The sequence below is a fragment of the Chiloscyllium plagiosum genome, chromosome 12, assembly GCF_004010195.1.
Source record: "Chiloscyllium plagiosum isolate BGI_BamShark_2017 chromosome 12, ASM401019v2, whole genome shotgun sequence".
Classification (NCBI taxonomy): Eukaryota; Metazoa; Chordata; class Chondrichthyes; order Orectolobiformes; family Hemiscylliidae; genus Chiloscyllium; species Chiloscyllium plagiosum.
The window spans coordinates 55,564,916-55,588,667 of NC_057721.1; the positions used below are offsets into that span (position 1 = coordinate 55,564,916).

Below are 23,752 nucleotides of genomic sequence, written 5' to 3' on the forward strand. Positions count from 1 at the left end.
CCTGACTTAAAAACCTGGTAAAATACCTCCCCAACCATATAGTGTAATTTCATGTTTAAATTGAAAGCTGCCATGACATAGAAACATTCCGACAGAGAAAAAAATCGAGAAGGCTTAAATAATTACATTCGTTAGTCAGGTTTGTAATTGGAAAAATGCGCCTAAACCTCCCAAGTGTCACCTTTGTTATTTAGAAAACACTTCCCAGAATTGTGACTTTGGCAGGAATGGAATACCATTGACACTAACCTGTTATTGACATGCCAATTGTATAATACAATATTGAGGAGTTTTGCCACGGCAGTGTTGCAAGTTTTGCCGTTATGATTTTTGAAAGATACACATTAAGATAAATTGCTGGTAAGCGCGCTCATTTCTCGTTAAACCAGCTAACACCCGTACCTGAAACCTTCCCTATAATGGGAACAGCTTAAGAAAGCCGATTAGAGAGACAGCGTTGTCACTGAAATCGCGTCCAGCAGCAAGAGCAGCTCACTTCAAGACCAAATCTCCTTGGAGCTTTCTTCCACTTCCATTAAAATCATGAACACATATTGAGAAGGTGAGCTACAAATATGGATGGAATATTTAAAAAGGTTGTCTCAGATCCTCACTGCTAACGAACAAGGTGCTATCAATGAAGCTTTTATAGAATTTACACAGATCTCGTTAGCAGCTTGTGTTGCGTTTCTTTGATTGTCTCTTTATTCTTTTAACTTGTAGTGAGGCTGAAGAATGCTTGGTTCTTGGTGGAAAGTGACCCTGTTAGTCCTTTTATCTAATTTACTGGCACATTCAGGTAAGAGATTTTCAGCTCATTTCAGCTGAAAAGAACATATAATGTACCATCATAAAATAGTTTATATCTAAATTTGACATTATTAATACAATCAAGAAATTGGAATGTTTGTATTGTTTTAACAGACATGCATTGAGATCAGTACAAAGCCCCACTGCGAAAATTGAGCACTTTGCCTGGGAAGGTGGTGGAGGCAGAAACCTTCATAACATTGAAGAAGTATTTAGATGTACACGTGATGCCATGGCGTACAAGGCTATGGGCTGCAAAATGGGATTAGAACAGTCAGAGTGATGTTTTTGACTTGTGCACACAGGATGGGCCAAAGAGCCTTTCTCTGTGCTGTAAATCTCTCTGATTCTATGACACAAGTCATTGAAAGTTGGCACTTTGGTGCAGTGCTGATGCAGAATTGCACAGTCAGAGCTGCTGCCTTTTGGGCCAGACCTTAAAGTGAGGCTTTGTCTGCTCTTTCAGGTGGAATGGAAAGAGATTTATCAAGAAGAACAGGAGAATTATTCTGAGTGCTTCTGCCAAAGTTTATTCCTCAATCAACACCACACAAAAAAAATGTCTCTGGCTTATGTCAGACTGCTGTTTGTGGGAGCACCTTGACAGTTATGGCTGTACTTCAAAAGTGTCTCAGTATTTGTAAAGCACTTTGGGAAATCCTGTGCCTGTGAAAAACACATACAGTAAAAGTCTTTAATTTGAGAATCCAAATTGTGCTGAAGTAAATGCAATTTTATTTTTTAAATGCCTCCTTTTTAGTTCTCGGAACAGATTTTCTTTTGTCCCTTGCCTCTCCTGTATCTGGCACAAACTGACTATGATTCATGTCTGAATCTTGACAGTAAGTGTTCTCAGCATATTACTCTGTGGGTTATACCACAACCAAGCCATGTGTTGTCTCCACCCTAAGTCCATTTACCTGGTTTTCTGGCTGGTGATGATCGTGAGTGGAAAACCTGGCCGTTTTCCTACTTTTATAGACAGGAAGATCGAGGCTAGCTAACATCACAGTTACCGCCCTGTCTGAAAGCAGGCAGCTCAGTACAGACCCAAGAGAATGAACATGGGACCTTTATATCCTGTATGTCTCCATTATTCACCAAAAAACCTGCTAAAGAAATTCATTTCAGTCAGTTCAAAATGGAAACAGAAGAAAGTGCACATTCTATTGTGCAGGTTTAGAGCAGACTTTATAGCAGTTGACTAATACTTATCAGATTAGAACATTTTTAAAAAATATTAGTGAAATAAATTCAGGTTGTTTGGTAATCAGTTGACCCTTCATAGGTTGGAGTTCTGATTAAAAGATTCAAAACAATCTCACAAGTTACGTTCTGGTGTTATCGAAAATGCTGCTAATTTATAAGTTCTGCTTATTTTCATTCTAATGATTCTGATAATCATTATAATTACAAATGTTAACAATTTGATGCCATAAATAAATGAACATTTTAAATAAGGCAATTTTGAGTTATTTTGATTACAGGACCTGAGAATTATCAAAATTCTGTGAGTACACTTTAAAATTTCATTTGTATTTAAAATGTGCTGGAAAATCCCAGCTGGTCTGGCAGCATTCAGAAGAAGAGTCATCTTGAACTTGCAAGATTAGCTCTGCTTCATTCTGCACAGATGTTGCCAAATCTGCAGGGTATTTCCAGCACTATTTTTATTTCTAATTAACAGCATCTGCAATATATTTTCCTGCCTAATATAAATTAGTTTAACTGTATTAGCATTTTGGAGTTGTTGAATAAGTTGAGAAATCCAACATGAATGCTTTGTTGTTATTGATGGTATAATTTGATGCACTTTTTGTCAAAACGTGGCTAGTACTGTGACAATGAGATATTCTTGATTAACATACACAATTAGACACAAAATATTAAAGAATAGTGTTCTCCAGTAACACCTCAAGCCATACTGTCCTTTTAATCACATGGGATTCTGCAACTTCTACAAATTCTTTGAAGGGGATTGCATTTTCTTACTCTATCAATTCAAAAATCAAATTCTATCTTTATTTAATGCAGCTGTTAATTCTTAATATTTTTTTCTGGTGCAGTTGGGGAGTTCCTCATATTTTCTGATTTCATTTGTTATTTTTTAACTCTGTGAATAGCCTTGGTGGTTAAAAATTCAGGCACTGTAAACTAAATATTCAGAGTGGAAATGCTGCTGTTTACAGTACAATGCGTTAACAATTAGATCAACAGAATGACCATTTAAATTTGTCTGTTTCAGTTGTGTTAAAGACAATATCAAATGAGAGTAGACTGCACAAAGGCTCCAGAAGTCTTTCTCGTGGCAACATTCAATCTTCTGTGACTGTGAGCGACGTGCAAATGAAGTATTTGGTTTACAGACAAAAACGATCCTTTTTATTTCCGAATGGTGTTAAACTATGTCCAGAGGAAACAATTTCACAAGCCATTGGCAACTATCTCAAATATTATAAGCTGAGAGGTAAGAAAATTCCCGTTGCCTATTTAAATTTTTCCAAGTCCTCATCAATGTAATACTTTTGCCCATTTGTGTGTCCCTGTCATATTTTGGGAGTTTTAAAAATTTATTTCTTCACAGAGATGATTTAAGAATGATTTGTGCTTTAGTCTTGTATTTTAAAAAACTGCATTTCACAGATTAAAAGAACTCTGCTGACACTAACAGCATATATTAGAGCCAGTTGAGCTAGATTGTGAAATGTTGCAAATAGTCTCTTGCAGACTGATTTGATCAGGGTCAAATGAGACTCCATTAAACCAAGATGTCATTTATTCATTCTGTTAACAGCAAGAGATGCTTTGGATATAAGAAGAATAGCAGTAGGAATAGGCCATGCTACACTTCAAGCCTGCTCAATCATTCAATAACATCATGGCTAATCTAAAATAGAAACTGCTGGGGAAACTCAGCAAGTCTGTCAGCTCCTGTGGAGAGAGTAATAAAGTTAATAGTTCAAATTCAATGTGATTCTTCTTTGGATCTGAAGTAGACCGGAAGATGATCATTTTAATGCAATTGGCAAATGGGAGGGAGGACCAACTGAAATAGATAGTGAGAGTGCCCAGAGCAATAGACAAAAAGAGTGCTAATGGTATTAGAGGGAAGATATAGATGCAGAATGGGTGTTAATAGTATGCTGCTGACCAAAATGACCTCTACTTTCATGCCCAATTCTTATATCTCGTGATCTAACTTCGTACCCAAATGAGTTATGTATTGAATAAACTCATTGACGTGAGATGCCATAGCTCCTGGAATAGAGGATTCCAAAATTCACCACCCTCTTCATCACAGTCCTGAATATTGAACCACTTACCTTGGGTTTGTGCACCTTCCACTGTCTAGCCAAAGGAAACTGTCTCTCAGCATCTATCCCGTCAAAAGTCTTCATCAGTATGAAGAGCAAATGCTCGAAACATCGACTCTCCTGCTCCTCGAATGATGCCTGACTGGCTGTGCTTTTCCAGCATCACACTTTTTGACTCTGCAGTAAGCATCTGTAGTCTTCTATGTATCCTGTCAAGCCTGCCAGAATTTTACACATTGCAAGGAGATAGCATTTTAGTTTTCTAAATTCCAATGATAATGGGCTATTAATTTCTCCTCATAGGACATCCCTCCCAACATTGTTTAAGTTTGCACTTTGAATAAGTTGAAACTTTATTGCTGGAACAGCACAGCAGGTCAGGCAGCATCCAGGGAACAGGAGATTCGACGTTTCGGGCACAGGCCAGACCAATTCAGTTCCTTTAACATTCTCTTTTATTTGTTTGAGACTGATGAGGAAGCTTTGCTCAGTGGAGCATATCTCAAAAACAGTCAGACAGAATCAGAAGTCTAACTAGGAAAAAGTTAATAAATCTAATTTGTAGAGATAATGCAATGTACTTTTCAATATCCTTGTTGCTAAGGAGGCTTCTATGATCAGTAAAGTTAAAGTGAGATTTAATTATCTCTGTTATTCTGCATGATCAGTTATGTAAACAAATGAAGCAAAAACACAAAATTCAGGAAAAGCTCAGCAGGTCTGGCAGCAGCTGTAAAGAGAAATCAGAGTTAACGTTTTCAGGTCCGGGACTCTGGACCCAAAACATTCACTCTGCTTTCTCTTCACAGATGCTGCCAGACCTGTTGAGCTTTTCTAGAAATTTCTGTTTTTGTTTCTGATTTACAGCATCTGCAGTTCTTCTGGTTTTTATATAAAATAAAATGAAATGGCTTAACAGTTTGTACCTGGCCTGGTCTACTAATTGCTTACGTCCATCTTTAGAGTAATTGAAGAAGGGCATGTATGAAAGCTATAACATCAAGTTTGGTTCATAGGGAAATTTGATGTCATTTCACTCAGGCTGTTCTATAGTATCAGGTAAAACTATAGTATAATTATATTATTATCATTACGTTGTGTAGGCACAGTCCTGAATGTAAGCTGCTCAGATTGCTTACAGAAGGGCTTACTATTACTGTGTGTGAAAGAACCTTCCATGCAGTTGCAAATTATTATTTTTATTTATTTATTTATTCATAGTATTAAGTTAGCTTGGGGCAATGTTTTGTAGAGGAATAAGACAGGGCTATTTTCTGGATCTACAGATTGGAAGAAGCAAAAATGGCCCTTAGTAGAGTGATATGCTCTTGTTGGATGTGGGAGTTTGGGGAAGTTTACGTGTCACTGAGGATTATATCTGCAATAAATGCCATTGGTTGCAAATCCTATCAGATCAAATGGAATGGTTGGAGTGACAGTTAGAGGCAATGAGCAATTTACAAGAGCAAGGGGGTGTGATGGATGGAAGTTATAGGAAGGGAGAAATGTCACAGCTACAATCAACAAAGACTTTGGAGTGCAGGTTCATAGTCCCTTGAAAGTGGAGTCACAGGTGGAGAGGATAGTGAAGAAGGTGTTTGGTATGCTTTTCTTTATTTGTCAGAGTATTGAGTACAGGAGTTGGGAGGTCATGTTGCGGCTGTACAGGACATCGGTTAGGCCACTTTTGGAATATTGTGTGCAATTCTGGTCTCCTTCCTATCAGAAAGATGTTGTGAAACTTGAAAGGATTCAGAAAAGATTTACAAGGATGTTGCCAGGATTGGAGGATTTGAGCTATAGGGAGAGGTTGAATAGGCTGGGGTTGTTTTCCCTGGAGCATTGGAGGCTGAGAGTGTTGTGGAGAAAATGTAGAGAATCACTAGGAGATGCAGAGAGTTCTTCAAGAAGTAGGTCTTTTATTTGCAAACAAAAAACCATGACACTGAGAAAGCAGATTCTCGAATGCCCACGAACCTCAGGGTCTGTGGTTTTTAATATTTTTTTTATCATGTTTCTGTTAGCTTATTAGCATGTCCAACTATATTCATCAAAGTACCTCACTCTAGCTACACAATAAACCAGTAATGTTAGTTCCCATTATCTCTTAAGTTGTACATTCTACTTAATGTTATTCTAATGTCATGGTTAGATATTTAGTGTCAACTTTTTGCAACAGTGGTTTTTCATTCCAGACCCTACTTAATATTTTCCTAATGTCACGATTAGATATTTATTATCACCTCTGCTACAGTGATCTTCCATTCCAGACTAATCTGTCATGATTAGATATTTAGCTATTCCATCTATTACAATAATCTCCTGTCTCAAGCCGACTCTACTAACTATTAATTAGATATTTAATGTCATGTCCCAAATATTTATGGTCCCAATCTTGTCACAATGATACTTAACAGGGAAACTTACTTTACTAATTGTGTTATCTCATCTCGCCATAGGGACCTTTCAGCCTCAACCTTACTCTGCTAATTGGTGTTAGAGCATTCCACTATTCTTATCCCATCCTGCATTCCACAGACTCCTTGCAACAGATTGCCAGTGGTCTTCATGCTTTAACCCTTCCCATGCTTTTATGCTCTTTATTTTCCATAAAGGATGACCTTATAGAGGTTTATAAAATCATGAGGGTCATGAATAGGGTTAATAGAGAAGGTGCTTTCCCTGGGGTAAGGGAGTCGAGAACTAGAGGGCATAGGTTTAGAGTGAGAGGGGAAAGATATAAAAGAGACCTAAAGGGCAAATTTTCACGCAGAGGGTGGTGTGTGTGTGGAATGGGCTACCAGAGGAAGTTGTGGAGGTTGGTACAATTGCAACATTTAAAAGGCATCTGGATGGGTATATGAATAGGAAGGGTTTTGAGGGATATGGGCCGGGTGCTGGCAGGTGGGACTATATTGAGTTGGGATATCTGATCAGCATGGATGAGTCTGTTTCCGTGCTGTACATCTCTATGACTATGACTCTATTTGTGGGATGTGGGTGTTGCTGACTGGCCAGCATTTATTGCCCATCCCTTAGTTGCCCTTGTGAAGATGCTGGTGAGCTGCCTTCTTGAACTGCTGTGGGTTGACCATGAATGCCATGAGGGAAGAATTCCAGGATTTTGACCCAGTGTCAGTGAAGGAATGGTGACATATTTCCAAGTCAGGATGTTGAGTGGCTTGAAGGAGAACTTGAAGGTGGTGGTTGCCCTTGTCCTTCCAGACGGAAGTGGTCATGGGTTTAGAAGGTGCAGTTTGAGGATCTTTGGTGAAGCGTTGGTGGTAGAGGGAGTGGATGTTTGTGGATGTGGTGCCACTCAAGTGGCTGCTTTATCCTGGACAGTGTCAAGCTGCTTGAGTGTACTTGGGACTGCGTTCCTCCAGGCAAGTGGGGAGTAATCCATCCCACTCCTGACTTGTACCTTGTAGATAGTGGGCAGGCTTTGGGGAGTCAGGAGGTGTGTTCATAGCCTCTGACCTGCTCTTGTAGCCATTGTGTTTATACGGTGAGTCCAGTTGAGTTTCTGATCAATGAGAACCCTCATAATGTTGATGGAGGGGTGAAATCATAATGAAACCAAATAACTGTTTGTCTTTACTCATTACATTTGGCGAAGATTTAGACATTATAACAATATGAATTGAACTTGCATTGTTGTAAATTCCAGTGAAATTCATTAATTTTCATATAATTATGGTGTACAGGGGCAAGTTCTGTGTGTTCTAATCGAATTTAAATTTATTCCCTAAAAGCCATCCACTTGATTTCCATCTTGTATACAAAATAAAACAACAAAGTCAGTAGGAGAGATTATGCAAGATCCTGCTAAATACACAAGATACACAGACATTGTAACAGTATCACAGCCTATGAACTTGTTCAGAACTTGAATACAGACAGTAGCATGCTGATACAAGATTACCCTATCCCCATTGATTCTGATGTCAGCAACATGTAAATCTCATGCTGCCTCCTAAAGTAAATCATTGTAGTTTGCTGTCAGTTATCGGCTTATTCTTGATTGGTTGCGTGCCTGAACAAGAAACACAAAGTCATGGGTTCAAGCTGCGATGGATTAAAGGTAGCTCATTCTGCTCACTGCCATCAGGCACTTCTGAAAGGAGGTGCATTGCAGCTAAAGAAAGTTCTGGAAGTCTTTTCAAAGGGAAGTCTTTACCACAGTGAATGCTCAAAATTGGCTGGCAATGGGCTCCAAGATCTTCCAACTGGCCTTGGTGCTGAAGCTGGTGAGGAAGAAAGCTGTCATCTATCCACAGGTGGCCTGGAGTTCCTCCAGACAAACGTTGTGAAGTTTGTGGGTCCAGGCAATACCAATAGTCTAGCCCCAAGGACCTGGGTGCAGTGCTGCAATAGGCTCAATTACCTTACAGCAGTCATGTAGGTCATGTAACTTCAAGCATCACCTGCCACTTCACTTCTAACTTCCCACACTGTAAAATGCAACACATCACTATCATTCACCTATCAATGACTTCTATCAATCACAACTTATAGCTCACATTCACCCTCACATCCTCAACACTGCTGCAAGCCTCACACCTTACAGTTTATACAGACTGCCAGCTATTCAACCATGACAGCCAGAACATATAAACACATTGCATCTCATTCATTGATGCAATTCCCTCTCTGTTGCATGACAAAGGAATTCATCACCTGAAGCAGTGGCCTGTTTTCTGGGAGGGCAAGTATGGCTGTCCTCACTTCAGTGGAGGAGATAGAAGCTGTTATCATTCGAAAAGCCAAGGCTATGGCCTTGGCAAGTTGTGAGGCTGACAATCTGAAAGCTGACAGTATTGTCATACCTAATACTGCTTTTCACATTTCATTTCTCAGTTAATGTAAGCATTCATTTCTTGCTTCTTCCCTCCCCACAATCCTATCTGTGTGCTGCTGCCTCCTGTTGGATATCCAATTGTAACCTGGTCTGTCAATGGTGAAAAAACAAGAGGTGGGCTGCAAGATGATGTAGAAGACCTACTGCCACATGTTCATAGTCACCAACCCAGGTGTTCTACATTTGTTAGAGAATGCCTTAAAAGTGGAACCTGCATGTGGGAAGACATTGGGCACAAGTGGTCGACAGCCAGACAACAATGGTAATGCCCTGTCATGTCACCAGAGGCGGTGGGCATACATGATCAGTTTGGCTGCAGAGGGTTCAAATGAAGGCTTGAATGTAGTAGGCAGCAGAACAAGGCTGATGAGTCTGGAAGTTGAGATTGTGGTGCTGGAAAAGCACAACAGGTCAGGCAGCATCTGAGGAGCAAGAGAATCGACATTTTGGGCATAATGCCTTCATCAGGAATGACCTGATGAAAAGCTTATGCCTGAAATGTTGCTTCTCCTGCTCCTTGGATGCTGCCTGACTTGCTGTGCTTTTCCAGAACCGCACTCTCGACTCTGATCTCCAGCATCCGCAGTCCTCACTTTCTACTACCTGATGAATCTGAAAGTCCACAAGGAAGCCCATAATTAATATCTCAGAGTATGGAGGAGTCTAGCTCCAACTTGACACACAACTTTGTGCTGAGCTTCCTGCTCATCCTCACCAACATTGCAGATAAACTTGAGAACTTAATCAGAATATAGCATCAGGCTCATAGAATCATAGAATCCTGACAGTGTGTGTTTCCAATGCAGTACAAGCAGAAGTGATAAAATCCATTCAATCTAAATAATTGTTAGTAGGCATAGCGACTCTGTGAACTTTAAAGAACATGTCATTTTGTTAATGAACCTGAACAAGGGCCAAGCGGTTAGTGATAAGGGAGGTGGTATATGGGTCTACAACACCAAATTGACTGGCACTTTATTAGCTCTTTTGCACAAGTCCTTTAATGATACCGAGATTCAAATCATATTGCTAATGAGGACACCTGGAACTTTTGTTTAAGGGCTGCTGGAGGGCCTCGTTCATTGTTGATTTCAAGATCATAGAACAGAGGTCTGATGTCTAAACTGAGTGGGACTAAAGGAGCCGGACATTTTCTATTGAACTGCATTCTCCATATTCAACACCTCTTGTAGGCAGTCCCTCAGGATTGGGGATGACTTGCTTTCCCCCAAGTCCCCCAAGTCAGTTTGATGGGCTCTGAGAAGTTCAGTATGTGCTCTGCAGACTCTACTGCAGGTCAGGCAGGTGGTATTGGAGAGGTTTGGGAGGTTGGTTGATTGGTAGTTTGTGTGATCCCTCCAAAGCCTCGTCTTCCCCTCTGTACTTTCCTGATGAAGTCTCTCGATAAATTCAGTGCATTGCTGAAAGGATCTCCTCCGTTTTGATTGGTCAAAAGCTGGGATTTCCCTTGCGTCAGCAAGTATGTTTGACCTTGTCCTTAGAACATTTCAGCTGACCTCCTGGGAGTCTCCTGCTGCAAGTCAATTCCAAATGGAACAGTTTCTCTGGGCACCTGGTGTTAGTCCTACAAAGGAACATGACCCATCTCCAATCAGCAGAGCTGACTTTGATTGATTAGTGCCTTAATAATCAACACCACCAAATGATTAAGATGCTGCTCAATAGATGCATGTCTATTATGTGGTTAGAATGATGATAGTTACAGACTCAAGCCTTTCAGAGTTTGGATGTTACTTCCATGAAGGAGGTCTTGGTATCTGCTCTCCATCTGGTAAGGATTCAAATTTGCCTTTATCAATTGTCTAATGGGTATTTGTTAATGGCTTTTTTTTTGGGGAGGCTGTGGGGTCTCTTTGTGATCATGGTTGTCCCCGGATGCCACATTTGTAAACAAAAGGTTGGATCGAAGAAACCGTCCAGAGCAGAAGTAATAATCTGAGCTGTGCATTGCATCATCCAGGCACTGGGGGACCTTAACTTTGCTTTAGATGGTTACATTCATGTAATACTAAGTGCACATTTAAAGTTTGTTTACCTATTGTTGTTGCCAAGTTGCCCTTCTGAGTTTTGGGAGAGTCTGTATACTTGCTGGTGAGCAAATCCTTTTAAATTCTCAGTGTGTCTGTGTGCAGCCTATTAAGCATGTTGAGAGATTTCTACAACTGTTAGATACCAAACCAATCTTTAAAAGACAAACACACACTCCAATCTCGGATGCATTTCACTATTAAAATTGAATTTGCATCTCCTATAGCTTCTCTAGTTTGAGCATTTTTTGTTGTGAATTTATGAAAATGTTCGAGAGTCACCAGATGTCCTCCTTGCTGTTTACGTTTCTTAGTGTGCCAGGAGGCAGTATGGGAAGCATTCAAAATGTTCTGGGACAGACTACCTGCACGCCATGAACATGAAGCCTGGATGAATGTGTGTGATCAAGGAATCATAAATATTTTTGACATTGGTGTAAATTTTAGCCAATCAGACGAATACCAAGCCTTGATGAAGGAGGTAATTCTCGTATTGTAATTGACATGCAACATTCTTCTATAATTAATTGGATTACTCTTCTGTAACATAACTCTTGTTTTCTCTCCCTCACAATTTCTCCTTCGAGTTTTCCACCAGCACATTTCCTGCTTAATTTTTCCTTTACATTTTCTCCATCCCAGTTGTATAAAGACAGTGACTCATGCTAACATGTAGGTCCATTGGCAGCAGTCACCTACCAATTCTTTGTCCAACTGGTTATTCCTCAAGTGTGGACCTGGCCAGTGATTGGGGTGGTGGTGGTGGCGGGGTGTGTCCTATTATTTGGCTGTGTTCTCCTTTGATATTTACACACACTTGCTTCCAGCAGGGGACACTGGAAGACAATCAGTGGTAGGCAGTTTGCCTGCTTTTGTCTTCTCCAGCTAAAAGTCATAGATGTAAATTATAATACCCCTTAGCACCACCCCATCACAGATCATATCATTCGACATAGACAGGGATCCAGATTAACTTTTTCCTGGTCTACAGAACTTTCAGTTGTATTCACCTTTTAATCTACAGAATGTATTGTAAATGTGGGAGAATACAATTCTACACAACATTGTGTTAAATTGGTATGAAAACTTGCTTATATGCTTCGCAAGAGAGTCTGAATTTTATAGGAACGTTTGACTCATTTTCTGAAAGAGGCCAGCTGGCATGGTACACCTATAGTCCATTCTCTTAGGATGGCTGTATTTTTATGCATATTCAGAGCACTAGCAAATAAACTACATGTAAAATGGCACAAATGGGATGTCAAGTTAGGTAGCATTTATCATTGATCCCTATGTACATTGAAATAGACTTGGAATTTAACACGTGTTTACATGATTGTTTCTTTCTCTCTCTCTGCACCTGCTCTGATTATGACTAACACTGCCAAAACAAAATTTTTGTTCACTAAATGCAGGAACTGGCCAGATCAGGACAGTTTTGCAATTAGGTTCCTCGTCCAAACCAATGATGACAGCTACAGGAGAGTGATAAGAATTTATAAGTGTATAATATAAGCAGCTTCGACTGTACAATTGTTACTCTCCCATTAAACATCATCAAAATGAATTACTTCACTGCCAATATTCTTAAATATGCTTCACACAACAGATGTTTTTATAATTCTGCTCAAAAGATATTACACCATCCTTATGGTATGCTTTGTGGAGTTTTGGATGTCAAGAGCATTCTATTTCTAAACAGGCACACTGTGAGTTTGGAAACATAATGAAGTATTTCCCTTGTATGGAGTCACTGAGTTGGTTATTCATAGTAACTTAATGACTCATATAAGTAGAGCTTTCTTTGCTCTGAATTACCCCTGAATTTAATGCTACCACACTAATAGCCATTTTGAAAAGGGTTAGACGTTTGCAAAGACAAGTATTCAGTATTTCATTTCTTTTGTTCTTCGAGTTGTAGACGTCACCAAGCCAGCATTAGTTATGCATACTTAATCTCCTTTAACAGAATGGCTTAGTAGGCCATTTCAGAGACACCAGATTACTACGGGTCTGAGGTCACTTATAGGCCAGAACACATATGGCTGGAAGATTTGTTTCCCTCAAAGGCAGTAGTGAACAAGATTTTTCTTTTAAAAAACCATCATCAAAGATAGTTTCATGGGCCGGAATCTTATAGGAGCCTGCATGGTGCAGGCTATGGTGAAAGATGTGACAGAATCATGTGAGAAGTCCCATTTCCACATCACGAGGAACTTTAATTAATTTCTGGGTGTTGAGGAGAGATTCTCCCTAGGCTGTGGTGGGTTGCCTCTTAAGAGGATTATTTCTTGTTCATCTCTTGATTAACTGTGAATCTCATCTCTTATCTCACCATCTGCTGCAAGTAAACTAGAGACTGATAATTCTTGACTTGGTAGTTGGAACAGGTACCTGGCAAGTTCTGCTTATTGCTGGCTGCAGAGAGCTTCCATGTTGGTCCCCAGCCACCAGCGTGTCAGGGGCAATGGGCACCAGCCACATGCACCCCATATCCATGGACATTGGCTTCTTTTTTGTGGCAGCCTGTTAATAATTCTTGTGGCACACCTTTGATCTACCTACAGTACCTTTCTGCACTTTGATGCTGTATCTCTGGGCATCATTGCAAGCTGCAACTCAGGGACATGCACTGGTTCATGGACTGGACCAGGCTGCATCTCTGGGCTATGCAATTGCTCTGTCAATGCTCACTCACTTGGAGCCGACTCGGATGCTCATAGTGTCCCTGCCTTGCTTTTTTGTTTTGCAACGTCTCTCAGCCAGAGATAAGAGGTTCGCAGTATTACTGCATTGGTTGCTGTTTAGACCAAACACAAAACCAGGAAGCTTTTCATGGTTGTCAGCAGTCATCATCAAGTCAAGAATGTTAGCCTTCAGTCAGGGGGGTCTTGGCGGAGTAAGTCAAGGACAACCTCCGTTATCATGCTAGGAGCTTGGACATGGTCAATTAGTGGCTTGGGGTGGTCAGAATCAGGATGCTCTCTTAAGGGATGAGGAGTTGAGTGTTGGGTAGCCCACTAATTGACTTGACTTCTTCTGCCCTATTATGAGCTGTTTCAACATGGAATAAGTGAGAGGCAGGTAGTAAGAGAGATGAATGTGACTGGCATAGTTGTTGCTGTTTGTGCAAGTGGTGGGGTGTACCCAAGCAAGTGAGTAAGTAGGGCAGAGGGCATGCAGGGTTAGCAGTGTCGGTGGGTGACAGTGGGTGAGGAAAGTTACTGTCGGCAATATAGTGAGAATTGTAGAGTATGAGTCTTGATAAGAGGTGGGCACTGTAGAGATTGAATGAATGTTCGATATCAGAGAAAAGATGGTGGTATGTGACCTGGTGGAGTGGAGAAGGACATTGTCTTTCTTCCTACAGCGCTGACCATTCCTCCAGTTCAGACTGTATGAACTGCCTCAGGCCTTGCTGGCAATGTCTGGTGTTGTGCCAGCTCTAGACGGATGGTACTTGTCCGGGTGCACAACCTGCACCGATGGTAGGGGTGCCTGTAAATTCCAGGATATCCTATGGCGTGGTAAGAGGGGGCAGAAATCAGACAGGAGAGACACCATGGGGTGGGTAGAAAATAAATGAGGAGTTTGATTTTAAAAAAAAAAGCAAAATAAAATCATTGGACTATGCGGTGATGAACCCTCCAAAAACACTTGGTGCAAATCAGATTTAGCCAATGTCCCAAACATCATCATCACAAACCCCAGGGATATCCTGTCCCCCTGGCAGGACAGATATAGCAGAGTGGCAGCACAGTTAGATTCATTGAGGGGGAATTGGTCTAGGAGTCCTTTACATTTGACTCGAGACCCCAGAAGTCTAATAGCACCAGGTCAAATGTGGGCAAGGAAGCTTGATGGTGATTTTCACAAACTGACTCCTCCCATCAGATCAATCAGTAGTCCTCCATGTTGAAGTGTTGAGAGTTTGTTGCTGGAATAGCACAGCAGGTCAGGCAACATCCGGGGAGCAGGAGAATCAATGTTTCAGGCATAAGCTCTTCATCAGGAATGAGTCCTCTCATTCCTGATTAAGGACTTATACCTGAAACTTTGATTCTCTTGCTCCTTAAATGCTGCCTGACCTGCTGTGCTTTTCCAGCACCATACTCTTGACTCTGATCTCCAGCATCTGCAGTCCTCACTTTTTCCTCCATGTTGAACACCGCCTAGAGGAAGACTGAGGATGACAAGGCGCAGACTTGGGGGGACTTCAATGTCCATTACAATTTGTGCCTTGGCAGCAGCATTACTGACTAGGATGGCCAGGTCCTAAAGGACATAGCTGCTAGACTGGGTATGCAACAGGTGGTGAGGGAACTAACAAGAGAAATGAAACATAGTTGACCTGTTCCTTAATAAACTGCCTGCCACAAATGCATCTGCCCATGAGTGTATCAGTGAGGATGGCCACTTTGCCGTCCATGTGGATAAGTCGTCCCAACTTCATACTGATAATACCTTACATCATGCTATGTGGTGCTATCACTGTGCTAAATGGGATTGACTTCAAACAGATTTAGCAACGCAGGCTTGGGCAGACATGAGCTGCAATTCAACACAATCTACAATCTCATGAATGGAATATCTCCCACTCAACCATTATCATCAAGCTAAGAGATCAAACTGTTTGGAGGCCTAACAAAACTTCAACTGTGTTTTTTTTAACCTTTGCGGTTCTTCAATTCTACCCACACCAATTCTATACCATCTGACCCTACTTCATTTCTTACTATTGATTTAATTTCATTTCTTACTAATAAGGCAACCCCACCGCCTCTGCCCATCTGCGTATCTTTCCAATAGGATGCAAAGATACGCAGAGTTCTAGTCCAGGAGTTCTAGTCCAGGATTCTCTCAAGGTAAACTTGTCGGTTGAGTCAGTCGTTAGGAAGGCAAATGCAATGCTGGCATTTATTTTGAGAGGACTTGAATATAAAAGCCATACTTCCTAGGCTCTATAATGCTCTAATAAGGCCAAGTTTGGTGTATTGTGCGCAGTTTTGGTCCCCACATCTCAGGAAGGATATACTAGCCCTGGATTGTGTTCAGAGGAGATTCACGAGAATGGTTCCAGGAATGAAAAGCTTAACATATGAGGAACATTTGAGAACACTGGACCTATACTCGATAGAGTTAAAAAGGGGGATCTAATTGAAACTTACAGAATACTGAATAGCCTGGACACAGTGGATGTTGGGAAGATGTTTCCATTAGTAGGAGAGACTAGGACCCGAGGGCACAGCCTTAGAGTAAAGGGAAGACCTTTTAGAATGGAGATAAGGAGAAACCTCTTCACCCAGAGAGTATGAATCTATGGAATTCACTGCCACAGGTCAGGTCATTGAGTATTTTTAAGACAGAGGTAGATAGGTTCTTGATTATAAAGGGAATCAAAGGGAGAAAATGAGAGAATTGCGTTGAGAAACTTAACCACGATTGAATGGCAGAGCAGATGCGATGGGCTAATTTCTACTCCTATGTCTTATAGTCTTATTGTTCAGTGGAAAGTGCAAGAGGGCATGCCAGGAGTAGCACCAGGCATATCTGAAAATGAGATGTCAACCTGGTGAGGCCACTAAACAGAACCACTTACATGCCAATAAGCATAAGCAACAAGTGACAGACAGAACTAAGTGTTTCCACAACAAACTGATCAGATCTAAGCCCTGCAGTTCTGTTCACACTGAAGCGTGAATGGCAGTAGATACTTAAACAATTCACTGGAGGAGGGGGTTCCACAAATATCCCCATTCCCAGCATTGGAAGAGCCCAACACTCATTGCCAAAGATTAAGCTGAAGTGTTTACAACAATCTTCAGACTGAAGTACCAAGTGGATGATTCACCTCGATTTCCTCAGTGGTCCCTAGTATCACAGATGCCAGAATTCAGTCACGTGATATAAAGAAATGGTTGGACACACTGGGTACTGCAAAGGCTTTGGGTCCGAACATCATTCTGGCAATAGTACTGAAGACTTGTGCTTCAGAACTTGCCACACCCCTAGTCAACGGCCTCCAGTACAGTTACAACACTGGCAATTATCCAACAATGTGGGAAATTGTATAAATATATCCTAGACATAAAAAGCCGGACAAATTCAACCCAGCCAATTGCTGCTCCATCAGTTTACTCTTGATCATCTGTAAAATGATGGAAGATGTCATTGACAGTGCTATCAATATTGTCATGTGTAATTCACCTCCTGACATCCCAATGCCTGTTCACCATCTACAATGCATAAGTCAAAGGCATGATGGAATATTTCCCACTTGCCAGGATAAGTGCAGTTCCAACAACACTCAAAAAAACTTGATACCATCCAGGACAAAACAGCCTATTTGGCACCACATCCATAAAAATACATTCCCTCCACCATTGGTGCTCAATTGCACAGTATGTACTATTGTCAAGATGCACTCCAGAAATTCAATTTAGCTCCTTTGACCCTTGACCTCTATCATTTACATATACAAGGAAAGCTGAAGCATTGGAACACCACCATCTGCAAGTTTCCCTCCAAGCCACATACCGTTCTGACTTGGAAATTTAACACCGTTCCTAATGCTGTTGGTTCAAAATCCTGTAACTCCCAACCTACTCACATTGTGGGTGTACCTACAACAAATGGACTGCAGTGATTCAAGAATACATCTCTGCACCACCACCTCATGTGCTTAAGTGGAAAATTAGATGTTGTTTCTTCAGCTTGTGTTGGGCTTCAATAGAGCATGCAGTAAGCTGAGGACAGAAATGTTAGTGTCACAGTTATCCACTGCTTTCTCAAAGGATATTTTGTTACTCTAATACCAGCTAGTGTTGCTATAACTAAGATCACCAATGATCCTACTCCATTAGACAACTACTTCCATTAAAGTGTGGAAGTATTTTTGCTGAAGTGACCATGGATTTGACCTGTTTCATGCTTGCCATTGTTTGACCATATGCTCTTATTTTAACTTTGTGATTTAACATAGACTGCTTTGCTTTTGAATAGTTTTAAAAGGTATTCTATTTTTATTCTGTGTTAGTAATTTCCCTGTTTGGTCAAGTTTCTCTATTTGTCCAGTTCAATTTCTCTGCCGTCATTAGCTATCTTGTCATTGTGGAATCTGGAACCACGGTTAAACTTTCAGCAAACCAGACCAAATGTAATCCAATAGCATTGTGATTACGGTCACTCAGATCTTCCCAACGTGAGGGTCTGATACTGCATTTGGGTCACCACCAAAAGCAAAATTAATTGCAAAATTATCTTTACCTTCTTTACAAGAGGAATTGCAGGGAGGAGGTATGCAGAAAGAAAATGGCAGTGAATTCAACCCAAATATCTGAATTCAAAATGAAATTAGTGAAGCAAAAGCTTGTTCATTGTTTGGATGTTTTACACAAAACTCACAAGGTGAATTACTGGCTAGTTAACCTCAACCAGGACAACATAATATAACTATATTCAACACACCTAGAGGAGGGGGAAATTAGTCAAGGTTCCCACTAATCTCTATTCAGCAACTGTTACTGGACAGTGTACCTACATGGTTATTAGTTAAGGACCTGGGTCATGGTAATCATTATTATTATTGTACTGGGAAAGGAGAGGAGGATAACTCCGGGTTAACATTACATTAGTTTGAATTACTGTAAGTGTATTTTTAGATTAGTTAAACAATAGTGTATTACTGGAATTATACAAGGCAAGGCTGAAGTTGAAATCTCACAGTCTCTTTTTCCAAAGTTAAAAATCATACAACACCAGGTTATAGTTCAACAGGTTTATTTGGAAGCATTAGCTTTTGGAATGCTGCTCCTTCATCCATACCATCTGATGAAGGAGCAGAGCTCTGAAAGCTAGTGCTTCCAAATAAACCTTTTGGACCTGGTATTGAGTGATTTTTAACTTTGTGCACCCCAGTCCAACATTGGCATCTCCAAATCTTCTTCCAATGACTGCTTACTTCCATTTTTTTAACTTTACCCAACTTCTTTATCAGACAGTGCAATTTTTATGTTCTACCTACCTTTACTTCTAAATAATGTAAAATGAAGTTTATTATTATAGCTTTCTGATGTAATTAATTCATTTTAATTTTTCAATTGCAAAATTAGATTTAAATTAATATTCTATTTGAGAAACACTTATTTATTGAATTGATATGTATATTTTTACACTATTCTAATGAGAAGTTTATTTTCTCCCCAGAAATTATCTCTACAGACAGAAATAGTGAGCAGGTCAGTAGATTACTATAAAACACATTTTCCATCGTTATATTGCAACATTGAAATTAGAGATTAATTAACTTAGAAAAATTAACAATATTTAATTTTTCTTGCAAGTTCAAGTAATGAAGACTTGTGCATGTAAGTTTATATTTCACTTTTGAGTTCAGAATATACAGAAACGATGCATAGAATTTAATAATTTTTCTTAAAAATGTATATATTGAAACTTAAAACTTGCATTTCGTTACGGTGTTAAAATTGTACTGTGCGATATCTGGTAAAAAAATGTGCTTGGCTTAAATATTTCACCCAAATGTTTTAACACAGACAGTAATTCATGCAAAACAAAATGGGCTATTACCTTTGCCAAAATATATTGCCCATGATTTTCCGTGTGTCTGCAAATTGTTAAACAAGGTACAATCTTTCTCCTAGTCTAGAGACCACCCTAATCATGAATGCAACTTCAACTGAAAGCTCCACACGAGAAGGTTTGTGCACTTATTTTTAAATGGCTTTTTATTTGCTTAAGTATTGAGACCTATAACAGTCAAAATAAATTTCAGTGGGATTGAGTTTCATAGGAGGAGGCACATATTAGTATAAGCACTAAGACCCACTAAACCATGCACTTTGCTATTTACCTTGTGGACAATTTTAGAGACAGGAAGGGGTTGCTTGATTTACCTGAGAATGATAGACCTATAACTGGGCACCTTAATTGGCAAGGGAAGTTGAAGTTTATTGTCAACCTCTTCCTAGCAGAACCTGTCAATTTCTGAGATGATGGCTTAGTCTACTCCCCCCTTAAGGTGCCACGATTGTAAGGAGCATAAGAACATAAGAAATAGGAGTAGGAGTAGGTCATCTTGCCCATTGAGCCTGCTCCACCATTCAATTAGATCATGGCTGATCTTTTCGTAGACTCAGTTCCACTTACATGTTGGCTCACTGCATCCCTTGATTCCTTCACTTTTCAAAATTCTATTTTTGCCTTAAAAACATTCAACAAGGTAGTCTCAAATGCTTCACTGGACAGAGAATTCCACAGATTCACAACCATTTGGATGAAGAAGTTCCTCCTCAGCTCAGTCCTAAATCTGGTCCCTTTTATTTTGAGACTATACCCCTAGTTCTAGTTTCACCCGCCAGTGGAAACAACCTCCCTGCTTCCATCTTATCTCTTCCCTTCATATTTTATATATTTATACCAGAATCCCTCCTCATTCTTCTAAATTTCAATGTACAGTCCCAGTCTACTCAGTGTCTCCTCACAAGGAAACCATCTCACTTCCAGAATCAACCGAGTGAACTTCCTCTGCACCCTCTCCTGTACATCCTTTCTCATGTAAGGACACCAAAACTATACACAGTACTCCAGGTGTGGCCTCATCAGAACCTGTACAGCTGTAGCATAACCTCCATCCATCTAGCAATGAAGGACAATATTTCATTTGCCTTCTTAATTACCTGCTGCACCTGCAACCTTTTATGAGTCACGCACAAGGGCACGCAGCTCCCTCTTCACAGCAGCATGCTGCAATCTTTCATTATTTACATAATAGTCCATTTTGCTGTTATTTCTACCAAGATGGATGACTTCACATTTACTAACACTGTACTCCATCTTCTGGACCCTTGCTCACGCAGACAGCCTATCTACATTCCTCTGCAGACTTTGTGTTCTCTGCACACTTCGCTCTACAGCCACATTTATCAGCTCCATTAACGATTCACAGAAAGAGACCAATAATGCGTTCAAGATTTTTGATTATACAATGCTAGTAAGGATATAAGCTGTGAGGAGGACAAACAAGGGGTTGCAAAGAGTTCATTTGGAGCATTATGTGGGGAAGTGCGATGTTATTTACTTTGGTAGAAAGAATAGAGAAGCAGAACATCTTTTTAAAGATGTTAAACCTCTACGTGCTGATATATAGAATGACTGGGTGTATTCTAACACAAAGTTAACATGCAGATACAGCAAGTAATTAGGATTAATGACATGCATTGCATAGAGGTTGGAGTAGCATGATAATGAAACTTTCTTACAATTGTGAAGGGCTGGGGTGAGACCACACTTGGAGTACAACATGTAGTTTAAGGTTCCCTATTGCAAGAGAGATATGCTTGCCTTGGAGGTGATACAATGAGGGTTTACTCGATTGGTTTCTAGGATGAGAAGGGTGCCCTTGGGAGGTTGAGCCACTGAGCCTATAATTTGTGGAATAAAGAAGAATAAGAATTGATCTCATTGAAACAAACAAGATTCTGAAAGTTAGATACTGAAAGATTTCTTCTTTGGCTGAGGGATTGAGTGCACTAAGGCAGAGTTTCAGGATAAAGCTAGATGATTTAAGACTGAGATAAGGTTAAGTTCCTTCACTGAGGGTTGTGAATCTTTGTATTGTTTATTGCAGTGTTATGGGTGTTCTAGCATTGAATATATTTATGGCATATAGTCTTAGACCAAGAATCAAGATTGCTGACTATACTTATGACATGGTTTGGGCAGTATTGCTATAATCGTCTACCATTTTGGATCTCCTCTGTGTCAGAGTTTTTTCCAAATAAAAAAATGAAAGAACTGAAGATTATGTAAATCAAAACCAGAACAGAAATTGCTGGCAGCATCTGTGGAGAGAAATCAGAATTAACGTTTCGGGTTGAGTGGCCCTTTCTCAGAACTGATGGTAGCTAGGAAACAGTTGATTCTTATGCAGAGGATAGAGTTAGAGGGAGGGGTCTAAGGAGCAAATAACAAGTTGATGTAGAGCCCAAAGGGAGAGAAAAACTGTTGGACAGACAAAGGAGTGGATAACAGTCAGCCTAGGAAAATGAATTACTGCTAATAGGGACTGTTAATGGCTAACAATGGGTAGTGTGAAATAGCAGACCATGGGTGGCATGATGGCTCAGTGGTTAGCACTGCTGCCTCACAGCGCCAGGGACCCAGGTTAGATTCCAGCCTTGGGCGACTGTCTGTGTGGAGTTTGTACATTCTCCCCGTGTCTGTGTGGGTTTCCTCTAGGTGCTCCGGTTTCCTCCCACAATCCAAAGATGTGTAGGTGAGGTGAATTGGCCATATTAAATTGACCATAGTGTCCAGGGCTGTGTTGGCTAGGTGCATTAGTCAGGAGTAAATGTAGGGGAATGTGTCTGGGTGGGTTACTCTTCAGAGGGTCGGTATGGACCTTTTGGGCCGAAGGGCCTGTTTCCACACTGTAGGGATTCTAGTTCTAATGCCATAACAAGGCCTGGGGTTGGGGAAAGTGTGGGGAGGGTGTTCAAGCCCTAAAATTGTTGAACTCGATATTGTGTGCAGAATCAGAAGTTGCTGGAAAAGTTCAGTTCAGCAGGTCTGGCAGTGGCTGCAAAGAGGAATCAGATTTAACTATACTAACTATATCTCCTATATTCTCATCCAAATTGTTGGCATAAATGATTAAAAAAAAAGTGGACTCAGAACTGATCCTTAGTACACCACTGGTCACAAGCCTCTAGTCTGAATAACAACCCTCTACCACTACCCTTTGTCTTCTACCAATTGGCTTTCTCACCCTGGATTCCTTGTGATCCTACCTTGCTAACCAGTCTACCATGTGGGGCCTTGCTAAAAATCCATGTAGATAATGTCTACCACTCTGCTTTCATCTATCTTCTTGATGACCTCTTCAAAAAAACTCAAACAAATTTATGAGATACAATTTTCCATGCACAGAGCCATGCTAACTATTTCTAATCAGTCCTTACATTTCCAAATGCATATAAATCCTATCTCTCAGAATTCTCTCTGATAACATAGTCACCACTGATGTCAGACTCACCGGTTTATAATTCCCGAGCTTTCATTACAGCCTTTCTTAAATAATGGCACAAAAATAACAACCCTCCTCTCTTCCGCCACATCACCCGTAGTTGTTTGGGTTTAAAGTGAGAGGGGAAAGATTTAAAAGGGACTGGTTGTGCAACTTTTTCACACAAATGATGGTGCATATATGGAATGAGCTAACAGAGGAAGTGGTAGAGGCAAGTACAATGATGATATTTAAAAGACATGTGGACAGATGCATGCATTGGAAAAGCTTAGAGGGATATGGGCCAAACATAGGCAAATGGGACTAGTTCAGTTTAGGATACCTGGTCATCATATTCAAGTTTGATCAAGGGGTCTGTTTCCATGCTGTGTAACTATGACTCTATCAAAGTTGAATGTGAAAATAAATCCTATAGAAATTCCACTGTATCATGAAATACATAAGCTGTTATCAGTGTAGTGGCCTGGCTTTTTGAAATGCATACAGGATTACGTATTGTTGTGCCAAACATGTGTCATACTCAGCTAAGTGCTACAGAGCTAATGATTCCATCAATATTTTTGGAAAGGGCATGGGAAATGCTAACAATGGATTTGTTTGATTTTGGAGGGAAGATGTATTTAGGTCTAGTTGACTATTAATAAAGATGGGTTGCGATGGCAAGCTTTATGTA

General features: G+C 40.3%; 1 protein-coding gene across 3 annotated transcripts in view; it reads left to right on the top strand.

Moving 5' to 3' along the window:
* Positions 1-444: 444 nt before the first annotated feature.
* Positions 445-23,752, top strand: part of LOC122555284 (interphotoreceptor matrix proteoglycan 2-like) — a 78,291-nt gene continuing 54,983 nt past the window's right edge. For 2 of the 3 annotated variants that reach the window (XM_043701125.1, XM_043701126.1), the window contains exons 1-7: positions 445-562; positions 724-799; positions 3,056-3,277; positions 11,348-11,514; positions 19,239-19,270; positions 19,376-19,399; positions 19,697-19,752. In XM_043701125.1, coding sequence (XP_043557060.1) covers positions 736-799; positions 3,056-3,277; positions 11,348-11,514; positions 19,239-19,270; positions 19,376-19,399; positions 19,697-19,752 — 565 coding nt within the window. In that variant the 5' untranslated portion in view covers positions 445-562; positions 724-735. Of the gene's footprint in view, positions 563-723; positions 800-1,113; positions 2,321-3,055; positions 3,278-11,347; positions 11,515-19,238; positions 19,271-19,375; positions 19,400-19,696; positions 19,753-23,752 lie in introns of those variants that run through there. The other variant, XM_043701127.1, reaches the window with a different exon arrangement.